The 22,493-nt window shown below is 55.6% G+C and overlaps 1 protein-coding gene across 4 annotated transcripts in view; it reads right to left on the reverse strand.

Annotated features, from left to right (window-relative positions):
• PNKD (PNKD metallo-beta-lactamase domain containing) overlaps positions 1 to 22,493 on the reverse strand; it is a 552,090-nt gene that overhangs the window by 16,842 nt on the left and 512,755 nt on the right. The window contains exons 1-2 of one of the 4 annotated variants that reach the window (XM_089329890.1): positions 13,632 to 13,725; positions 7,532 to 7,705 (exon numbers count right to left, since the gene is read on the reverse strand). The exons of 1 other annotated variant lie outside the window; for it this stretch is intronic. In XM_089329890.1, the coding sequence (XP_089186016.1) occupies positions 7,532 to 7,572 (41 nt within the window). In that variant the 5' untranslated portion in view covers positions 7,573 to 7,705; positions 13,632 to 13,725. Of the gene's footprint in view, positions 1 to 2,585; positions 3,020 to 7,531; positions 7,706 to 13,631; positions 13,726 to 22,493 lie in introns of those variants that run through there. 2 more of the 4 variants (XM_070070210.2, XM_070070209.2) reach the window with 2 other exon arrangements.

Raw genomic sequence — 22,493 nt, forward strand, 5'->3', positions numbered from 1 at the left:
ACAGCGTCCAGATCCTGCCAGGATCTCACAGTGCCAACCCAGGGTGGGACGCAAGGAGGCACGGAAGGAAACTCACAAAGCACTCGGCCCACGCCATGGGCCCTGGCTCCCGCCCACCCCAGACGGCAGCATCTGCGAGCGATAACATCTCCTGAGTCAGCTCTGTGCAATTCCATTTGCTCTCACAGGAGCCCTAGGAAACAGGCACCATTACCGTGCCCATTTCACAGATGGGAACAACCGAGGCACACAAAATTATCTGTAAGGTCACGCAGGTACCACGTCACAAAGCTATGACTCCAAGGCAGATCTGTCCCAGGTCACATGCCATGTGCTGTTTCCCGGAGTGCCCAGTGAATTCCTGTGACCTCAGGTTACCCTCATCCACCCTCCATTGTGCCCAGCCATTCCCCTCCAGAAACAATTGTGCTACCTCGAGGAAAGCCTTTAAGAAAATGAGCAAGCCAAGGCCGCTCATGAATGATCCCATGAGCAATACTCCCCTTGCATTGTTTAGGATTTCCATCTGCTTCCCGGCCCCCAAAAGAATCCCCATTTGCTGCCCTGCAGCCACACCTTCAGGCTGGAGGGTGTCCTGTGCTCTCCCTCCCCATGACGTCCTGTTCCACCCAGTCCCCCTCCCTCCATCCTTCCTGCAGGCGCTGGGGGCTCCCACACAGCATCCACACCTGCCCATCTCCCCCTACAGTTTCCTGCCTGCATCTCCCCTCCCGCCCAGCAGCCAGCAGCCTCTTCCCCAGGGACCTTACTGATTGTTTCTCAGACCTGGGAGGGATGGGGGGGGGGGGTTGGAATTCTGATTCCAGGCACTCCCTTCTGCTCTGCAAATGTGGGGGCTGAGCCCCAGGCCACCCTGAAACCCAGGCACGGGGAAGCCCAGGCAAACACTGGGACCTGCAGGAAGCACGGAGAATCCTGAGTTTGGTCTAGGAACACCCAGGCCTTCACATTCCAGCACGGTGATTCGCGGCCTTCTGATCTCAGAGTTCTGATTTCAGTTCTGGGTGGAAATCCCTATTTTTCACTTCCTCAGGCAGTTGGCATGACTTCACACTTAGCAATTCTGGAAACTAGGAGTAGATTTAAAAATCCTTCCCCAAACAAAGCTGCAAAACATCCACAAACTTTGGGGCAAGAATGTCTTTTTTAAACCCCCAATATTGGGCTGGTGCTGTGGTACAGCAGGTTAAAGCCCCGGTCTGCAGCACTGGCATCCCATATGGGCACCGGTTTGAGTCCCAGCTGCTTCACTTCCGATCCAGCTCTCTGCTATGGCCTGGAAAATCGGTAGAAGATGGTCCAAGTCCTTGGTCACCTGCACTTGCGTGGGAGACCCAGAGGAAGCTCCTGGCTCCTGGTTTTGGATCGGCCCACCTCCAGCCATTGTGGCCATCTGGGGAGTGAACCAGCAGATGGAAGACCTCTCTCTCTTTCTGCCTCTGCCTCTCTGCTTTTCAAATAAACAAATCTTAAAAAACAAATATGAAGATACTCAAATGTTTGGAAATCTTACTATTTTCAGGGCAGTGGTTCACTTGTGGGAGCGTCCTGTAGAGTGGAACTGAGCTCTGGGAAAGCAGAGACGTGAAGGCCCCCAGAGACCACAGGACACTCTCTATCATAGATGGGGTGTGAGTGGAGACCCAGGCTGAAACCCCTGGGAGCTGTGGGGTGGTCTAGGGAGGAGGGGGTGAGTTGCACAAGCCTTCTGGGAAGCTCAGAAAATCCCCAGGCTCAGGCCTTCTCTGCCTGCCAGGCTGCCACAGTTCCCATCCCGACATCTCTGTCCCTCCACGCGGGCTCGAGGTCCTGTCCCACGGCCTCACCGGGAGCAGGAGGGGGCCAGCGGCCCTGGGGAGCTGACTTCTGGCTCCTTCGCTCCTTCCTCGCCGCTGTTTCCGTGCCAGAACAGGGCTGGGTACTACCTGGCCTGGGCCCAGGAAGGAAGGGACAGAGGGCGAGGGGTGGGGGTGGGGGAGGGGGAGGAGGAGGAGGGTCCGACGAAGGCAGACCGTTGGCGGTGAGGCTGAGTCACTCGGATCAAATTTCACAGCCTGGGGCTTCCACACCAACCCGGGACACCCTGGTATTCGGGGTTGGGGCTCTGGTTTAGGACGGAAGGCCCGCCGCAGGAGGGCGAGGAGTTGGAACAAGGACACGGGGGAGGAGAGCGCGGTTTCAGATTCCAGTTAGGCTACCTTCCGCACCTGCTAGCGGGGCCGGGGTCTGCGGACCTCAGCGCCGGACGGCCCGGGCGCCTGCACTAAATCCCCTTTCCCAGTTCCCTTATCTGGCGCTTTCCTCCCTCGCCGCTCGGGACCGCCTCCCCTAACCTCCTTCCCCAGCGCACCCCAATGTCTCAGCCCCCCAACTCCCTCAGCCCCCCCCCCCAGCTCAGTGGCTTCTCCAATCCGTCTCCCGGCCCCTCTTCTTTGGTTCTAGACCCTTTCGCTCAAGCGCTGTCCAGACTAGTCCAAGCGCTGTCCGCACCCCGGAGCCCGCCCCGTGCCCTCTCCCGGCGCGCCCGCCTCTCCGAGCCCGCAGCCTCCGCAGCCCGCACTAACCCGATTCGGAAGAGCAGCCGCTGGCTGCGCGTCATGAGCAGGCCGCGGAGGCCCAGCCGCGCTCGGCAGCTGCGGGGGCTCACAAGCAGGACGCAGGCGACGAGGAGCAGCGCGCAGCCAACGACCCACAGCCACGGCTCAGGCCAGCCCCGCCAGGCCATGCTGGGGGCCGGCGCCCGCAGCCGCCGGGGGCGGGGCTGGGCGTTGCTAGGCGACGCCCCGGCCCGGGCCCCACGCGGGGAATCCGCAGGGTGGGGGCCGGGTTCCGCGCGTCTGCCAGTAGAGGGGCGATCGGGGCGCTCCGGCCACGCCCCGCCGGGGGCCTGGCGCTCGGACCCGCCCCTCGCCGCCCGCTGCAGGGCTCGCGCCCCAAGGCCACCCGCCCCCAAACCTGGGGGCGGGGCGGGAGCCGGCCTGGGACCTGCTCTAATCCCAGCTCTAATCCCAGCCACCGTCGCCGGAGCCCTGGGAGGGCCAGCGGCTCACAGCCCTGCGCGGGGCTCTGAGAGAGGCGGGGTGGGGAGGAGGGTGGCCCTCTGGCGGGAAACCTTAGACTCCCAAACATTCAGCGGGAAGGAAGCTGAGAGATCGTCTTAGGTCAGTTACCGTGTATTCATTGACTAAATGACTTTTCTTGCTCCTCCCACGTGGCAGCCTCGGTGCCAGGTCTGAGAAGGCACTGGTCAGACAGGAAGGAGCCTGCAGTCTAGAATCTAGTGGGCAGATGAACCGAATGAGCAAGCACAGGTAATTGGGAGGATGCGTATATACTTAGGTGCACCACACACACGTGCACAAGGGGTCTTCAGAAAGTTCATGGAAAATATACATATACTGTGGGAAAAGACTGCACTTAGTTTCTTTTCTTTCTTTCTTTTTTTTTGACAGGCAGAGTGGACAGTGAGAGAGAGAGACAGAGAGAAAAGTCTTCCTTTGCTGTTGGTTCACCCTCCAATGGCCGCCGCAGCTGGTACACTGCGCTGATCTGATGGCAGGAGCCAGGTGCTTCTCCTGGTCTCCCATGGGGTGCAGGGCCCAAGCACCTGGGCCATCCTCCACTGCACTCCCGGGCCACAGCAGAGAGCTGGACTAGAAGAGGAGCAACCGGGACAGAATCCGGCGCCTCGACCGGGACTAGAACCCGGTGTGCTGGCGCCGCAGGCAGAGGATTAGCCTATTGAGCCGCGGCGCCGGCCAGTCTGCACGTAGTTTCAAAAACGTTTTTTCATGAAAATGAGCATCTTTTTCCACAGATGTTCTGCAGTCCCCTCACGCATGTGTGATGGGTGACAAATGGTGGTGCTACAGAGGATGCATACTGGGGGACACAGACACAGGACACGGAGCGGACCAGCCTGGGGGGGCTCCCAGAGCAGGTGACACCTAAACTGTGTCCCAAAGGAGAAGAAGAGGCCACAGAGGCTCAGGGATGGCAACTTGGACAAGGTTCAGCAGCCGTGGTGGCAGAGCTGGGGCCAGGGCCAAGGTACCTCCAATTAGCCCAGTGATTCCACATCACTGTCCCACCCCGCTACTGCTGTCTTCCTCATGGGTTCCAGAAGCTGTGAAGGTCAGCGGGGGTGGCCGTGGACGTGAGGACAGGCACACAGGAGCCAGGGCTGGGCTCCTCTGGCTCCAGCCCCAGCCCTGGCCCAGCACAGGAAGGAAGGGAATGCTGCCAGCAGTCAAGTTCACTGTGGCTCCCGCTGGGAGACGATGTTTGGGAGGGAAGCAGGTGAGGCAACACTCCTGTTTGCTTCCCTGCTTCCTGTGATCTGGCCTGAACTGCCCCCCACCCCACCCCCACCCCAGCCCCAGCTCCAGCCCCATTAACACAATTTCAGTCTCCTTCTGAGATACATGGAGTAGATCGTCTGGGCCCCCATAGCTATAGGACCATTATATACAAGGCATTGGAGGCCTCAACCCTCCTGCTCCTCCTCTCCCCCTGAAAAGAGCTAAGGGGCCAGCGCCGTGGCTCACTAGGCTAATCCTCCGCCTTGCGGTGCCAGCACACCGGGTTCTAGTCCCAGTCGGGGTGCTGGATTCTGTCCCGGTTGCCCCTCTTCCAGGCCAGCTCTCTGCTGTGGCCAGGGAGTGCAGTGGAGGATGGCCCAAGTGCTTGGGCCCTGCACCCCATGGGAGACCAGGAGAAGCACCTGGCTCCTGGCTTCGGATCAGCGCAGTGTGCCAGCTGCGGCGGCCATTGGAGGGTGAACCAACGGCAAAGGAAGACCTTTCTCTCTGTCTCTCTCTTTCACTGTCCACTCTGCCTGTCATAAAAATAAAATAAAATAAAATAAAAATAAAATAAAGAGCCAAGGAATGAGATAAATTCTCCCAGGCTGACTTGGAATTCCAGCATCTCCTCCTGAATTTCATCCAGAAAACCCAGACAGATAGGGAGTTTCTCTTCCACCGGTGCATCTGAGTAGAAGGTCGAGGGCTGGAGCCTAAGGCCTGCCTCCTCCCTGCCTCCTCGCTTGCATTCAGCTTCTCCTCTGTGCCTGGCTCTAAGGGGCTGGAGCTGCAGAGCACATGGAGTGGGACTGGCACCCTGATTTGCACAAGGCCCCTGCAGGACGGGGCGGGTTGTGTCTGGAGGCGTGAAGACTGACGGAGCACCACCCAAAGTCAGCGTGGACGCACCTGTCTGCAGCTAAGGCTGCGCCAGGCATTGCAGAGACAAAGAAAGCCAGCCTGCCATCTCAAGTGGGAAATGCAGGCTCAGGCATGAGCCTCGGGACACCAGATGACTGATTCCAAGTCTCACGCCCCACCAGTTAGTAACAAGATGCTAATAAACCCAAGATGCATTGTGCGAAATATACGGAGCCAGGGCGGGGCTGAGGATAAGGGGGGGGGGCGGGTGTTTTAGGGCACTGCTGCAGGCTCAGAGCCACCCTGCTTCCCTATCCCGGACTGTTTGCTACGGAAGACTGGCCACATCTGCTCCACGTGGCTTTAGTTTTACCTCCTCTCGCTCCAGGATCTTCGTCCCAGCCAGACTGATGCCCGACCTTTCACCCTTTTCCCACACTCTGTAAGCTGTCACAGGCAGCTTCTCAGCCCTGCCTGAACCTGTCCTGCTCTCTCATACCCCTCCCCCGCCCCAGCCTCTGCTCACAGGGCCTTTCATCCTTCCCGCTCCAAAGATTCCCGGGGGTGCTCACTCCAGGAAGGCCCTTTGGAATCTTCCCACCCATGTCCCCTTTGGTGCCTACACCTGTCATTCACTGTGATACCCACGCCATGTATCTTTCATTTGTGTCTAGCTCAGATTCTAAAGTCTCAATACTTCCCTGTCTTATGAAGACATTTTTGACTCCAGTCTGGCAAGATACTTGCTAAATATGCACAAATGTTCTTTGAAATGTCAAATTCCTAACAGAGCCCACAAGGCCCCTGCTCAACAGGATGGAGGCTCTCTCTCCAACCCCTTCAGGTGCCATTCTTTGCAGTCACCATGGAGCAGCCACAATGCGCCTCAGTGTGCTAAGCTCATTCCCACCTCAGGGCCTTTGCTCATGCTCCCTGCACTTGGAATGGCCCTACCTTCCCACACCCCAGGAGTTGAGAAACTGTGACACACACAAGTGTGAAAACTCACCACGTTGTATGCTAAAGACTTTTGTGCAGGGGCTGGCTTTGTGCACGCTGGTGACGCCAGCATCTCCTATCAGAGTGTCTGTTTGAGACCAGGCCACTGTGTACTTCCTGTCCAGCTTCCTGCTAATGCCCTTGGGAAGGGAGTGCATAATGGTCCAAATACTTGGGACCCTGCCACCCATGTGGGAGACCCAGATGGAGTTCCTGGCTCCTGGCCTTGGCCTGGCCCAGCCCGGGGTGGCTGTTGCGACCATTTGAAGAGTGAACCAGTGAATGGAAGATCTCTCTTTTTGTCTCTCTTTCTCACCTTTTTTTTTTTGACAGGCAGAGTGGACAGTGAGAGAGAGACAGAGACAGAGAGAAAGGTCTTCCTTTTGCCATTGGTTCACCCTCCAATGGCCGCCACGGCTGGCGCACCGCGCTGATCTGAAGCCAGGAGCCAGGTGCTTCTCCTGGTCTCCCATGGGGTGCAGGGCCCAAGCACTTGGGCCATCCTCCACTGCACTCCTGGGCCACATCAGAGAGCTGGCCTGGAAGAGGGGCAACCGGGACAGAATCCGGCGCCCCGACTGGGACTATAACCCGGTGTGCCGGTGCTGCTAGGTGGAGGATTAGCCTAGTGAGCCCGCGGCACCGGCCTCTCTCTCACCTCTTGCCACACCCACCTCATCATCTCTCTGGCATTCTGCCTTTCAAATAAATAACAATCTTTTTTTAAAAAACACATTTGTGCATTCACTGAATGTAAGTTATGCATCACATTAAGGAGAACAGCTGTCGTCCTGGAAGCCCTCACTCACCACCCAGCGCCCTCTGCCTGCTTCCTGCCCTTCCCAAGCTCACGGGGTTGTGTGACGCCTGCCTGTGACCCCCGCTGGGAGGCAGGGAGGGCCTCCTTGCAGCCCCGCCTTCCCAGCACTGCAGAGAATGTGTGGCCCAGAGCGGGCATTCAGTGAAGTGCTGAACGAAAGGGAATGATAGGAACCAGGAACGCACAGCGTGGGTGACCAGTTAGCTAGGGCCACAGAGCAAGACCAGGGCCCTCTTGCTGTGGTCAGTGGGCAGCACTCAGGAGGGAGTCAGAGCCGATCAGAGATTCCCACATTCCCCAAGTGGTAGCCGGTACTGCGCGACTGATGTCTTTGGAGAGACCGATTAGCAAGCGGAGCCAGTGGACTGGGGGTCCTGCAGGTCTTCCCGGGGTGTGGTGGCTGCAGAGCTTCACTCACAAAGGGTCAGCCCCTTCCCAGCTCCGGGAAGGCAGGTGGAGGTCCCTGTGTCTGCCCCTCGTCCCACCTGCCAGTCTGGGCTGCCTGTCCCAGGTGTCTGAACCTCACCCTCCCAGCTGCCCCGGGGAGCACCGAGGGTCCACCTTCATCTTCGCATCATGGCTCTAGCTGGATGCCTGGCGCTCGGTGGGCAGCCAGGAACTCACTGGCGTTCATGATGATGATGGTGATGGATGATGACAATGATGACGACGACAACACAGTCACCAAAGAGCTGAGATGCTGTTTGAATGTGAGAAAAAAAAAAAAAAAAAAGACATCTTGTTGGACCGGGGTGGAGAAGTCAGTTCAGTTTAGGAAACTTGCAACCAAATGCAGAAGTGGGGGCTGGGATAATGCAGGCCCTGTGCAGCCCAGCCCACTGCCCTCAGTCCAGCCCTGCAGCTGCTGCTGGCACACAAAGCTCGCTCCGCCGGGGACTCCCCTCTGAGCCTTCGGGCTACACCACAGAACCCTGGTTTGGTAGGAGCAAGTCTTTCCACGTACTCTGTTTCCTCACTGCTCCTGCCTTGCCCTGCCCTGACTGAACGGGACCCCTTCTTCTATTCCTTCCGCGCCTTCTGCAGGGGAAACTTGCAGTCTCCGGCCTCGTCACATGTGCAGGTTAGCAAAGGATGAGCTGGCCTGGTCCAGGTCAAGGCCACTGCCTTTCCTGCCTGGCCCCCCCCCATCAGTCCCCACCCCCCACCCCTGACCCAGTCCAGTCTCTCTGAGGAGTTGGATCCCTGCTTTTAGTCTCCTTGCCTGATTCCTGGCCACCAGCTAATTCCTACAAGCCTGGCTCATTCAACAGTTTTTTGTTTGTTTGTTTTAAAAAAAGATTTTTATTTATTTACTTAGTTGAGAGGTAGAGTTACAGACAGAGAGATGGAGAGACAGAGCGAAAGGTCTTCTGTCCGCTGCTTTGCTCCCCACAGCACTGGCTCCTCACTCAACTTCTTAGCGCAGCAGTTCTCAAACTTGAGCGAGTCTGAGAAGGACTCGGGGGATTTATAAAATACGGACTCTGGGGGCCGGTTCTGTGGCGTAGCTGCTTAAACTGCCTTCTGCGGTGCCGGCATCCCACGTGCACACTGGTTCTAGTGCCGGCTGCTCCACTTCCAATCCAGCTCCCTGCTAATGCACCTGGGAAAGCAGTAGAAGATGGCCCAACTGCTTGGGCCCAGAGGAAGCTCCTGGCTCCTGGCTCCTAGCTTTGGCCTGGTTCAGCCCCAGCTCTTGCAACCATCTGGAGAGTGAACCAGCAGGTGGAAGATCTCTCTCTCTCTCTCTCTGTAAATCTGAATTTCCAATAAATAAGTACATTTTAAAGAGAAACGCAGGCTCTGGGGCCCTCCCCCAGAGAGCCAGACTCAGAGCTGGCTGGGGCCTGAGAACCTGCATTTTGCCTGGCTGATCCTGAGCTCTGCCTTGCCCGTTCCTGGACCCAGTCCCAAGGCCTTCACTGCACCCCAGCGGCCTGCTGAGCCCCTGGACGCCCTTGGGAGTTCTCCGCCTCTGCAAGCCTCTGTCCGGGCTCCTCGCCTCCCCAGTACTCATGGTCCTGCATCCACAGCCCCTTCAGCCAGTGGCTGGCTTCCAGCCCCCCAGCCCTCTGTGCTCAGCTTTCTCCCCTCCCAGTCACGACTTGGGTTCCACCCCTGAAATCAGCCCCCAGCCGCCAGCCTCCAGACCTGCCTGGACGGAGCCGCCAATGCAGCTTCTCCGCTCCCCGCTCAGAGAACTGCCGTCCTGCGGGAGCCAGGCCTTCCTGGGACCCCAGGGCAACACCAGCGCTTGGCGGGACTTGCGATGTGTGCAGGTCTCCTCTCAGTGTCCAGAGCTGGTATTCCAAACCTCGGGCCCCATTTGCTTTCGGCAGATATCCTCCTTAGAGCACACTGTCTCTGTGGCCACTCGCGCCTCTACGGATTACGCTGCTTGCACAGGGAGCCCTGTGAGCCTGTCCTGGTCCTGTCTCCCGGCCGCCGCTTTCCCTCACACTGGGAGCAAACCCGAGCATCCCACTGCCTCACAGACTTCCTGCACCTCTTCTGCCTGTGTCATAGCACAACCCGGTTTCCTTCAAGGCCATCATGCACAGAGGTGTGGGCGACTGCATTTCAGTTCTCAGCTCTTTCCCCAGGAACATGCCCGCCGGCACGTGAAAGGTTTCCCCACACCATCGCTGCAGGGCTCCGTCTTGGTGGACATGATATAAGCAGAGGCCGTGGTGCTGTTGTGGGTGGATGTGGGCCGTGTCCATGTCTTTCACTGTGACAGCGTCCCTCTGTTAGGTGGGCCTGCGTCAAAAGACACAAGGAACTGACCTGGATTCCACTCTCATCTTAGGAGCTGGGCCAGCCCAGCGGAGCCCAGCTTAGGTAGGCTGAAAACCCAGGCTTCAACAGCTGGGGCTGGGTCAGGCCAAACAAAGCCAGGATCCAGGAACTGCATCCGGGTCTCCCACATGGGTGGTATAGGCCCAACCACTTGGGCCATCATCTGCTGCTTTCCCAGGCTCATTAGCAGGAAGCTGGATCAGAAGCACAGAGTAGCCAGGACTCTGTGGCCCCTGTACCCACATGGGAGACCTGGAAGAAGCTCCTGGCTCCTAGCTTCAGACTGGCCCAGCTTTGGTCATTGCTGCCATTTGGGGAATGAACCAGCAGATGGAAGACCTCTTTGTCTCTCTCGCTCTCCCTCTAACTCTGCCTTTCAAATGAATACATCCATCTTTAAAAAAAAAAAAAAAAAAAGTTGAGCAGCTGGGTCTTGGACTGGAGCTTCTTAACCCACTATGCCGCAGAGTCGGTGCTGTGGTGTAGCAGGTTAAGCCTTTGCCTGTAGTGCCAGCATCCCATAAGGGTGCCAGTTCACCAGGTTATGAACAACCTGGCTGCTCTACTTCCAATCCAGCTCCCTGCTAATGTGCCTGAGAAAGCAGCAGAGGATGGCCTAAGTGCTTGGGCCCCTGCACCCACGTGGGATAACTGTAAGAAGCTCCTGGCTCCTAACTTTGGCCAGGCCCAGCTCTGGCCATGCGCCCATTTGGAAGGTGAACCAGCAAATGGAAGCACGCTCTCTCTTTCTTTCTCTCTCTTTCTCTGTGTGTGTGTGTGTCCTCCTCTCTGTAACTCTGCCTTTCAAATAAATCTTAAAAAACAAAAACCAAAAAAACCTGCTGTGCCACAACACTGGCCTCAAGCAAACAAATCTTTTTTTTCTTTTTGACGGGCAGAGTGGACAGTGAGAGAGAGAGAGAGAGAGAGAGAGAGAGAGAGAGAAAGGTCTTCCTTTTGCCGTTGGTTCACCCTCCAATGGCCACCGTGGCCAGCGCGCTGCGGCCAACGCACCGCGCTGATCCGAAGCCAGGAGCCAGGTGCTTCTCCTGGTCTCCCATGGGGTGCAGGGCCCAAGCACTTGGGCCATCCTCCACTGCACTCCTGGGCCATAGCAGAGAGCTGGCCTGGAAGAGGGGCAACTGGGACAGAATCCGGCGCCCCGAATGGGACTAGAACCCGGTGTGCCGGCGCCACAAGGCGGAGGATTAGCCTAGTGAGCCGCGGCGCCGGCCCAAGCAAACAAATCTTTAAAAAAAAGAAAGAAAAAGAATTGTGGCAATGTTAATTTCCTGGTTTTCATACTAATACTGTAGTTGAGTAAGATGTGAACCTCTGGGGAAGCTAGATGACATGTATGTATGGGACCTCCTTTTTGTTTTTGCAAGTATTTTGTAAACTGAAATTATTTCAAATTAAGTTTTTCTCTTTTTTTAAATATAACACGCACATAGAGCTGTGTTCCTGTGTTAATAAAAGTTGCTTTAAAAAAAAAAACAACATAGATGTGGTTGATTACTAACCATTCTCTACCCCCTCCCCTTTCCTGGTTGACCCCCGCTTCACCCACTCTCCTCTGAACAGTGGTAGCCTCCAAGTGAGCCCCTCCCCAGCCCTGCTGGGTGGACTTGGATTGGTCCAGGCTAACTGGGGCACTCACCGCCCAGCCAAGCTATAGGTCAGACCCGGAATGTGATGTAACCCTTGCCATCAGATAATAATAGCAAATATTTATATAACACGAGCCATGTGCCAGGAACTGTTCTAAGAGCTTTCCATGGATTAACCCTCAATGCCCACAATGAACCCATGAACCGGCTACGATCCCAATTCTTGCACAGCTAAAAACACCCAGACCAAGTGGATGTCTCCGGGTGATGCGGCTGTGAGCAGGTGAGGGGTCTGGGCTGGGGGCTTCCAGGGAGCCTTCCTTCTTATTCTTGTTTTTTTCCTAAAGATTTTTTAAAATTTATTTATTTGAAAGGCAGAGTTACAGAGAGAGAGAGACAGAGAGAGAGAGAGAGAGAGAGAAAGAGAGAAATTGTCCATCCACTAGTTCACTCTGTTAAATGGCCGCAAAGGCCAGAGCTGAGCTGATCTGAAGCTGGGATCCAGGAGCTTACTCTGGGTCTCCCATGCAGGTGCAGGGCCCAAGGACTTGGGCCATCCTCCACTGCTTTCCCAGGCCATAGCAGAGAGCTGGACCGGAAGTGGAGCAGCAGGGACACAAACTGGCACCCCTATGGGATGCCAGCACTACAGGCAGTGGCTTTTACCTGCTATGCCACAGCCCCCGGAACCTGTATTCTTGAAGCATAACTGAGCCCCTGCCCTGGGCTGGTTATGTGAGAATATAATTGTCTCCTTTGGAAAAAAAAAGATTTATGGATATATTTGAACAGCAGAGCAACACAGCAAAAGGGATAAACAGAGAGAGGGAGAGGGGGAGGGGGAGGGGGAGGGGGAAGGAGAGGGGGAGGGGAGAGAGAGAGAGAGAGAGAGAGAGATCTTCCATCCACTGATTCACTCCTCAAACGACCCCAACAGCCAGGTCTGGACCAGGCCCGGCTGTTGCAGCCATCTGGGGAGTGCAGAAGCACATGGAAGATCTCTCTCTCTCTGTCTCTCTCAGTAACTCAGTCTCTCCACTAAATACAACAAATCTTTAGACAAATATTTTCTGACCTTGTACAATGATAATGCCTTGCTACTTTTTATTTCATTGATCATGACTTTATTAAGAGAGAAAGTAGGGCCTCCTTGCTATCTCTACTTCCGCCTTGCATCTGTTCTCAGGCCTGGGCTCCTGCCTCCACCGTGCCATCCTAATTGGCCCTGCCCCTCCGCAGGTCTGGTCTGAGTGTCCAGTCCTTGTTACTGACGCTCTGGGCGGCAGCTGTGACGAGGGACTATGCCATTGGGCCCTCTGCCTCCCCTGTGCCAGCCTCCTCGGCCACTCAGCCCCCCTCTGGAGCTGCAAACCACCATGCCCAGCTTCCTGCTGGTCCCCCTAACTTGGGTTCCCGGGCCTCCTCAGATTGATTTGTCCAAAGATGATGTCATCATCCTCATGGCTCCCCCCAACTCCCCAGCTCCTTCAGGGCCCTCCATCTTAGCAAACGGCACCACCCTTCTGGTTGTCCACACATGGCATGGACAAGAGTCCTGGCTCCAACACCAAGCTCTGCCACTCCCTAGCTGTGTGACCGTGGGCAGGTCAGTCACCCGCCCTGAGCCCCAGTCTCCTCATCTGCCAGTCCAGACGAGGAGAGGCCCTGCCTTGGCGGGTGTTTCGCAAGGACCCAAGGCGATCACGCGCGCTCTGCGGGCCCTGCACCCTGCCCGGCGTACAGATGTCCGAGAAATGCTGACTCGAAAATAAACCAATGTCTTCCTTTTCCCACACATCCCGCTGACCCCCTTCTCCTGTGACATCACCATCTTCATCTTTCCTGAGTGGGTTTCCTCTCCCCCAGCGCTGTTCTCCTGGCGTGCTTTTTACAGCTCTCTAGCCCCCTCCCCTGCACCCTGGCCACAGCCTTCCCTGTCCGGGAAGCCCCTCCCACTCACCCCCGAGGCTCCGTTGCTGAAGGCGCGGCAGGAGCCCCCTGTTGGCTGTGGACAAACCTGCAGACTGCAGCCCCTTACCATCTAGCCCTGGCTTCCTCCGCTTCTATCCCTGTTAGGAGGCCTCCTCGCCGCTCCCATGGGCCCAGAGAGGGCCAGGTTCTCACTGGCTGCCTGGGCACCTGCTGCTGCCCCTCTCTGGAAGCCGCCTCTCCCCACTGCCAGCTCCCCAGCGAACCCCAGACTCACTACTTACTAACCCTGGGACCACGGGCAAGTCGTTGATCTCTGCCCTGGGCCTCTGTGTGCTCCTCTGGCAGATGAGGTCATGACAGTCCCTGGCTCCTAGGGCTGTGGACGAATGAGGCAAAGCTCTGAGGACAGTGCCTGGGGCGCAGGAAGAACTCAACCCACGTCAGAGATCGCCCTGTCAGCAGCACGGATGACCCGGGGGCAGGGGTTTTGCCCGCTTTCTTCCCAGCGGCATTCTGAGTCCTTCCATCATGTTGTAAGGGCACAGCCGTCCTGGGAGCCTGTTTGTCCACTGAACCAGCCCTAGCTCCCAGGGGCCGTGTCCTCTGGGCACAAACTTCTCTGTCCTCATCCTCATGAGGCTGCGGGGTGGATCCTGGTGCTTCCGCACTTTGAGTTCCTTCTCCTCTCCTGCAGCATCAACATCTGGCCCTGGCAGGTGCCTGGCTAACTGTATCGCGAGTGAGTACAGCAGGCAACCTTCCCTCCCGCTGCCTGTGGCCCTTACCCTAGCCCAGGCCCCTGGCTCATGCAGAGTGCCTCCAGCCCCCATCCACCTTACAGAGTTCACGCGAAAGCCTTTGGAAGTCCAGCTCTGCACTGGGCGTCTGCCTGCTCAAAGCCAGTGCCAGGGCTGGTGCTGTGACGTGGTGGGTAAAGCCACCGCCTGCAGTGCCGGCATCCCATATGGGCGCCGGTTCTAGTCCTGGCTGCTCCACTTCTGATCCTGCTCTCTGCTACGGCCTGGGAAAGCAGTGGAGGATGGCCCAAGTGCTTGGGCTCCTGCACCCACATAGGAGACCTGAAAGAAGCTCCTGGCTCCGGGCTTCAGATGGGTGCAGCTCTTGGCCGTTGCAGCCATCTGGGGGGTGTGTGTGTGTGAGGGGGATGAACCAGCGGATGTAAGATCTCTCTCTCTCTCTCTTCCTCTGCTCTCTGTAAGTCTGCCTTTCAAATAAATAAATCTTTTTTTTTTTTTAAAGCCATTGTCTACACAGCCGGATCCCGGCACCTCACGGAGCACCAGGGGCCCAGCCCGGGTTCCTCGTGTTTCGAGCTCCCACTGCTGCCTCCTCCAGGCTCCCCTTATCCCAGCCTGTGCTGCCCCACCCAGAGAAATCCTCCCCAAGAGACCAGGGACGTTCTGGCCCCCACACCCCCAGGGGCTGTCACACCCAGGAGGGCAGGAACTAATTAGGGCCAGAGTTCTGGGGCCTCCAGCAGCTGTCCAAGGGGAGGGCCAGGGACCAAGTTCAGTCCCCAGGCAGCTGATGTGCCCTTGACTACAGCTCCTTAAAGCTAAAAATAAATCCGGCCTCCTCTGGGAATCCTTTCTCTCGTGGCCACAGTTATTGGCATCCCCTGGAGACTACTCTGTGGCCAGGCCCTGGAGGGAAGCCGAGTCGCAGTCACACAGACACAGGGTTGCAAAGCAGCTGCTTCCCTACTCCGGACCATCTGAAGCCACAAGGTGACACCCCGGGGTGTCCTACAGGCTTTGGTCTCTTGCTCACGCCCAGCACCCAGCACCTTGCTGCACACGTGGCGGAATAAAGTGGCCCGAGGAAGAGGAGGAAGGCCAACAGCGACAGATGCAGAGCCATCCGCCAGGTGGCAGGTGCGCGGAAGCCGTTGCCTGGCTTGCCCGGCGGCCGGGACGGCTCCGTAAGGAAGGCACTGGCTCCACAGGCCAGGTGACTGATCTGGCCAAGGGGACTTAAGTGACAGCATCTGAATCCAGCCCTAACCCCAACCCCAAAACCTGCGCCTTTCCCACCTACAGTAAGCTGCCAGCCGGGGCACAGTCTGCCAGGAGACACTCAAACTGGTACTCGCAGGAGAGTTGCAGGGTTCGAAGGACCCCAAGAGTTCCCCCCACCCAGTGTCTGCTGGGGCCACATTCCAAAACTCCCAGCGGACACGTGACGGTTCTGAGCCCTGAACCTACTGTGTGTTTTCCCTATACTTCACATACCTAGGATAAAGCTTAATTTGTAGTCAGGCACAGTAAGAGATTGACAGAACACATGTAACAATATGCTGTACCGAAAGCTGTTTGAAACTTAAGAGTTGGTTATTTCTGGAATTTTCCACTGAATGCTTTTGGACCGAGGTTGACTGCAGGTCACTGAAACGGGAGAGGTGGGCACTGGCAGCAGTCGGCTGTGTCCCTCACCCGCCCAGCACATGGCTGCCCCTCGTAAATACTCGCCCAACAAATGTCAGAGGTCTTGGGTCTGCATCCCAGCTGAGCTGCTCCTATGAGCCTGAGCAAGACAGTGTCCAGCCCTGAGCTCGGTCACTTTCTTCAATGAGCTGTTTTTAAAAAGCAGAGAATTTATAACATCTGAAAACGGGGAGAGAATAGACCCCCATTGCTTGGCTGTAACACGGACCGATCCCTAGGTCCTGGTCTCTTTATCTGTATGCAAGGGGGATTACAGTGACTTTCAAACTTTAAAAATGTATTTATGGGGGCTGGTGCTGTGGTGTAGCAGGTATCGCCGTTGCCTGTGGTGCCGGCATCCCATTTGGGCACCAGTTCAAGATCCAGCTGCACCATTTCTGATCCAGCCCTCTGCTATGGCCTGGGAAAACAGTAGAAGATGGCCCAAGTCCTTGGGCCCCTGCATCCTTGTGGAAGACCCGGATGAAGCTCCTGGCTCCTGGCTTCAGACTGGCCCAGCACCAGCCATTGCAGCCATCTGGGGAGTGAACCAGCAGATGGAAGACCTCTCTCTCTGCCTCTGCCTCTCTGTAACTCTGCCTTTTAAATAAATAGATAGATATTTAAAAATATATTTATTTGTATTTGAAAAATCAGAGGTGAGAGAGATTTTCCATCTGCTGTTCACTGCCCAGATGCCTGGCTTTGATCTGGCCCGGTCCTGGCCGTTGTGGCCATTTGGGGAATGAACCAGTGCATGCAAGATCTCTCTTGTCACTCTGCCTAATTTTAAATAAATGCATCCTAAAACAGACAAACAGCTGGGCCAGGCTGAAGCCAGGAGCCAGGAACTCTGTCTGGGTCTCCCTCATGGGTGGCAGGAGCTGGGGCACTTGAACCATCCTCTGGTGCCTCCCAGGGTGCACATTAGCAGGAAGCTGGGTCAGTGGAACCCGCACCTCTGACACAGGATGCGGGTGTCCCAAGGAGCAACTTCACACACTGTGCCGCAATACCTGTTCTGATTTTCTTTCAAACTTTTTCACCATGGACCATAAGAAGAAAACATAGTTTACATTGAGACCTATGCATAATAAACCTAGAACCCCGTGTCACGAGGCAATACTCATGCCTATATCTTCATTTGTTGGCCTATGTTTTTTAAATGCCGGTTATGATCTACTCACTGATTTCACAGAGTTGAATGATCTTCCACGCCGGTGTCTGTAAATTGTTAGGCGTCTTTTTTTTTGACAACCAGTAATAGCCATATCCTGCCCCCTAATGGTCATGTCTGGAAACTGTGCCATGCTCTTACCTAGCTCCGCAATTTTGGGGCTTGTTGGAAGAAAATGAAATTCAGTTAAAAGTATTGAGCGCAGGGACCATGTGGCATAGCGGGTAAAGCCACTGCCTGCAGTTCCGGCATCCCATTTGGGCGCCGGTTCGAGTCCCGGCTGCTCCACTTCCTATCCAGCTCTCTGTTAGTGGCCTGGGAAGGCAGTAGAAGATGGCCCAAGTCCACGAGCCCCCTGCACCCACGTGGGAGACCTGGAAGAAGCTCCTGACTCCTGGCTTCAGACTGGCCTAGCCCTGGCTGTTGTGGCCATCTTGGGGAATGAACCAACGGAAGGAAGACCTCTCTCTCTGTCTCTGCCTCTGCCTCTCTGTAGCTCTGCCTTTCAAATATATAAATAAATCATAAAAAAAAAAGTATTGAGTGCAGACCCTCGGTTAGGTATGTGGGGAATGAGACCCAGGATGAATTAGCACCCAGACCTTGATGCCCGGAGTTTCCCTCTTACTGATGACACGGTCACTACAGATCTGTAATGTTTTACGGTAGCCACTGAGTCAGCTGTGGCCTCAGCAGCTGACGTGTGGGTAGTGCAGCTTGCGCTGGCCAATGTGCCGTGTTCTTGCTGAAGATGAACCGCAGCACCAGTGCCCATTCTTCCCTGTCAGCCTTGACTGGGAACTTCTGCAATGGGACAGAAAGTACAACTAAGCTTTAAATTTTCTCTAATCTAATTCATTCACATTTTCCAAAAAAGATTTATTTACTACTTAAGAGGTACATGAGCGAGAGAGAGATTGAGCTCTTAACCTGCTGAGCCAGAATGCCAGAACCTAATTCAGTTAAATATAAAACCAATACTTACTTCAGTTATTGGAAAACACTCAAGTATGTTCATTTTATAAAATGTTTTAGGTTTGATTTAAATACAGATCAAGTATTTCTTTTTGAAAAATTATTCATTTCATTTGAAAGGCAAAGTTACAGAGAGAGAGAAGGAGAGATAGAGACAGAGACAGAGAGAGAGAGAGAGAGAGAAAGCTGGAGCCAGGAGAGTCCTCTGGGTCTCCCACGTGGGTGCAGGGGCCCAAGCACTTCCTCTGCCTCTCCAGGCACATTAGCCGGGAGCTGGATCAGCAGTAGAGCAGCTGGAATTGAACCAGCATCCATTTGAGATGCCAGCACCGCAGGCGGAGGCTTAACCCTCTATGCTACAGCACTGGCCCCACAGATCAAATATTTCTGATGAAAAGTTAATATCCTACTTGTGATGTATTGTGTTAAATATGCACCAGATTTAAAAGGCTTACTGTCAAAAAAAAAAAAATCCAGGGTGGGAGTTTGGTGCCATGGTTAAGATGCTGCCTGGATGCCCACACCCCCTATCACAACATACGGGTTTGAGTCTCAGCTCTGCTTCTAATCTAGCTTCCTGCTAAATGCATACTCCAGGAGGTAGCAGGTAATGGTTCAAGTGCTCGGCTACACATGTGGGAAACCCAGATGGCATTCCTGGCTCCTTGCTTTGGTGTGGCCCAGCTCTGGCTGTTATAGGCATTTGGGGAATGACTCAATGGACAGAAGATCTCTTTCTTTCTCTCTCTTTCTCTCTTTGTCTCTTTCTCTGTTGCTGTGCCCTTCAAATAAATAAAAGTAAAAAAAACATTTTTTAAAAAGCCAGTAATAATATGTTACAGTAATATTTTTGGATGTATTGGGTTGAATAAAGCTATTATTAAAATTAATACACTGGTGTCTTTTTTTATTTTTAAAAATGGTTACTAGAGAATTTAGAGTTATGTGCGTGGCTCATGCCACGTGTCTGTGACTCTCACAAGGCTGGTGTTTCTAATGTGGTCCCTCCTTCCAGCCTCTCCCACACTGCTCGTCCCGCGAATGTTTGAGGGAGAGGGAGGAAGCTGCTGGGGTGAGGGTAGGGGTGTGGACTAGGAGCTAAGCTCTGGACACGCTCAGGGTGTGGTCCTCCGAGCTCAGGATCTCAGCCGCCTGAAGCAGATCCCCAACTGGTTTGCTTGCACATTAAAGTATGAAAAGCCCAAGTGCAGATATGGGTGGTTGTTCTCTGATTGCTTTTCTTTACTCAGTGACACAGGAAGCAAGGTCAAAGTTGAGAATAAGCGGTGAGCATTTGGCACTGGGGGTAAGACATCGCCTTGGTCACGTGCACCCTGCATCAGAGTGCCTGGGTTCGAGTCCTGGCTCCTCCGTTTCTGATTCAGCTCCCTGAATGCACACCCCGGGAGGCAGCAGGTAGCTGGGGCCCTGCCACCCAGGTGAGAGACCCAGATTGAATTCTGGGCTCCTGCCTGTGGTCTGGCCCAGCTCTGTGTGTTGCAGACATTTGGGGAGTGAACTGGAGGATCGAAGATCTCTCTTTGTGTAGCTAGTGAGCAGAGAGGACCTAAAGACGGACACCACCCAAGCCATGTGCACTGCCCAAATCCCATCACCTTCCAGGCCGCCTCACCCCACTCCCCATCTCGCTTCCCGCCAGGCACCAGGCACCCTGACACCAAGCCTTGGCTCCTTTGAACATTCAGTCTGGCCCTGCCCCAGGCACCACCCCCTGTCCTATGAAAAGAAGAACAACTTCTCTCCTGAGGTTGCTGCCCTCACACCTGGGTGTGGACTGTGCGTTGCCTTTCAGTAAAACCCTACTCTCCCGCTCACCTCTTCCCAGAGCTGGGAGGGGCTCTGGGATCCCTGCCGAGAGGCGGGGAAGCAAGGGCCGGCCCCGGTGTGGCCACTGGGCTCCTTCTGCGGCTCGGGCGGGTTCCTCTCACAGAACCTACTTCCATTCCTGCTGGGGCAGCGCCATTCTCAACACCGCCACGTGCCACCTGCAATGCCTCTCCCTTGTAGGACTTCATAGGAGGAAACACGCTTGGAGCTGCTGTTCAGAAAAGAGGGACTTCAGGCCCTTCAGCCCTTCTAGTGGCGAAGCTGGGACGAGCCCCTCACGCCTGGACACCCATGCTCAGTCACTGCTTCCCCTCCCCATTTCTGTAGGAAGAGTGCGGCACCTCGCTGGTGCGGAGAGCTCAGGCTTGGGGGGAGGGGGTTGAGTCCTACCAGCTGACCTCCCCCCTCCCCCACACATCCGCCCCTCGTGCCTGCCTGCCTCCTCGCTGCCACCACCGCACCTCACAGCCCGAGATGCCCCTCAGTCCCAGATGTGGGGTCAGAGCTGGGCTGAGATGGCTGGGGATGAAAGAGACTTTGTCCCTGACCTCCAGGCTGCGTTAAATGCCTCAATTCACTAAATACAGAAAAGGCAAGTTGTTTGACAAAGTTAGTCATAAACACAGAGATCTCACTTGGGTCCGGAAGCCCTTAAAGCTGGGCCATCAGATAGCAACGGCAGGAATTTGTGGAGCCCCAGGGCTGAGCCAGAGCAGCAGGCAGACTGTTCCCTGGAGCCCACCCCTCCCTGCCTCCCCCACCTCCTCCCCTCCAGCACCACACTTTAGCTTTTCCACTCCTAGAATACCCTCACCTTCCCTCAAATACAGGTGCCCAGTTAAAGGTCAATTTCGAAGTATTTCAGGGACCGGCAATGTGGCACAGCAGGTTGTGACACCACTTGCGACGCTGGCATCCCACGCCTGTTAGGGTCCTGGCTGCTCCACTTCTTCGGGTTTTTTTTTTGTTTGTTTGTTTTTTGTTTTTTTTTTTTTTTTTTTTTGACAGGCAGTGGACAGTGAGAGAGAGAGAGACAGAGAGAGAAAGGTCTTCCTTTGCCATTGGTTCACCCTCCAATGGCCGCCGCGGCTGGCGCGCTGCGGCCGGCGCACCGCGCTGATCCGATGGCAGGAGCCAGGATCCAGGTGCTTTTCCTGGTCTCCCATGGGGTGCAGGGCCCAAGCACCTGGGCCATCCTCCACTGCACTCCCTGGCCACAGCAGAGAGCTGGCCTGGAAGAGGGGCAACCGGGACAGAATCCGGCGCCCCAACCGGGACTAGAACCCGGTGTGCCGGCGCCGCAAGGTGGAGGACTAGCCTATTGAGCCATGGCGCCGGCTCTGCTCCACTTCTGATCTAGTTTCCTGCTAATGTGCCTGGGAAGACAACAGGAGCTGGTGCTAGCACCCAGGTCCTGCTGCCCACCTGGGAGACCCAGATAGAGTTCCAGGCTCCCCGCTTTGCCTGGCCCAGCCTTAGCTCTTATGGCCAGTTGGGGAGGGAACCAGCAGAGGAAAGATGGCTCTCTCTCTCTCTCTCCATCTCTCCCTCAGTGTTGATCTGCCTTTCAAAACAAAAACTAAATTAATCTTTATAAAACCCAAAGTGTTCCAAATATCGTATGGGACATACTAATAGCAAATAGCTATTCCTGACGCTCCCCCACCCCGCCGGCTCAGGGCTCCTTTTTCTGGAAGGTCCGACGCTCAGGACTACAAGGATCTGGCCCCTTCCTGGCTCCCTTACACTGTGAGTCACTCTAGGGCCAGGGCTGTGCCTGGCAGCTTTGTCAGCTCTGCCGGGATTCTAATTAACAACCTGCTAAGGGCCCCACAGGTAAGGCCTTGCTCGTTTAGAGAGAGCCCTTGGGAGCTACACTGGGTCCCTGTGCCTGGTGCTTCTGGTGTTATTTTTGGTTCCATAGCCACGCCAGGGACTCGGGCTCTGCATGCGGTGTGCCTGTGTGTGCCCTCCACCGGCTCCCCAGCAGGGGGCTGGATGCAAGGCCTGGTGACTGCCAGCTGGAACAGAGATCTCCTTGGAGACCTGGTAGCTGTAGAAATTGGGTGCGCTTTCTGGGAAAGGGGTCTGCCGGGGCCTGGATGTTGGTGTGTCCCCCCAAAGTCCTATGCTGAATGGGACCCATGCCCTTATGAAAGGGGCCTGTGGGAGCTGGCTGGCTCCTTCCTCTGCCTTGTGAGGATGCTACCCGCTGGGAAGCAGAGACGGCCGTCTCCAGACAAGGAACTGCAGTACCTGCATTTTGGACTCTGAGCCACAAATCTCTGTTTATAAATTACCCAGCCTAAGGGCATCTTGTTCTCACAGCCGGGAGGCCTAGGACATGTCCCAAGCTCCGGGAGCGTGGGAGGGACCACGCAGATGCGGCCCAGTCACCGGGGCGCTGTTCCTCCAGCAATGGGGGGGATGCATGAGGTGCGCAGAGCAGGAGGCCCGGTGAGCCCCTGCAGGAGCTGAGACTACACCGAAGGGTGAGGGAGCTGGGGGGAGCCCAGCACAGCGCCACCCACGGGCCCCTTACATAACTCCCACCTACCCTACTCAAATTCTACCTGTGTATGGTAGAGGGCGATTCAGAAAACCTCTAATTTTAATTGGTCTGAAAAATGTATCCAAGCAGGGACTTTGCTAACTACACTCACTGGGAACCGTGTCACTTTCACTTATTCCTACTATACAAAT

The sequence above is a fragment of the Oryctolagus cuniculus genome, chromosome 3 (genome assembly GCF_051225735.1).
Source record: "Oryctolagus cuniculus isolate XC-2025 breed Fujian yellow rabbit chromosome 3, ASM5122573v1, whole genome shotgun sequence".
NCBI classification, from domain to species: domain Eukaryota; kingdom Metazoa; phylum Chordata; class Mammalia; order Lagomorpha; family Leporidae; genus Oryctolagus; species Oryctolagus cuniculus.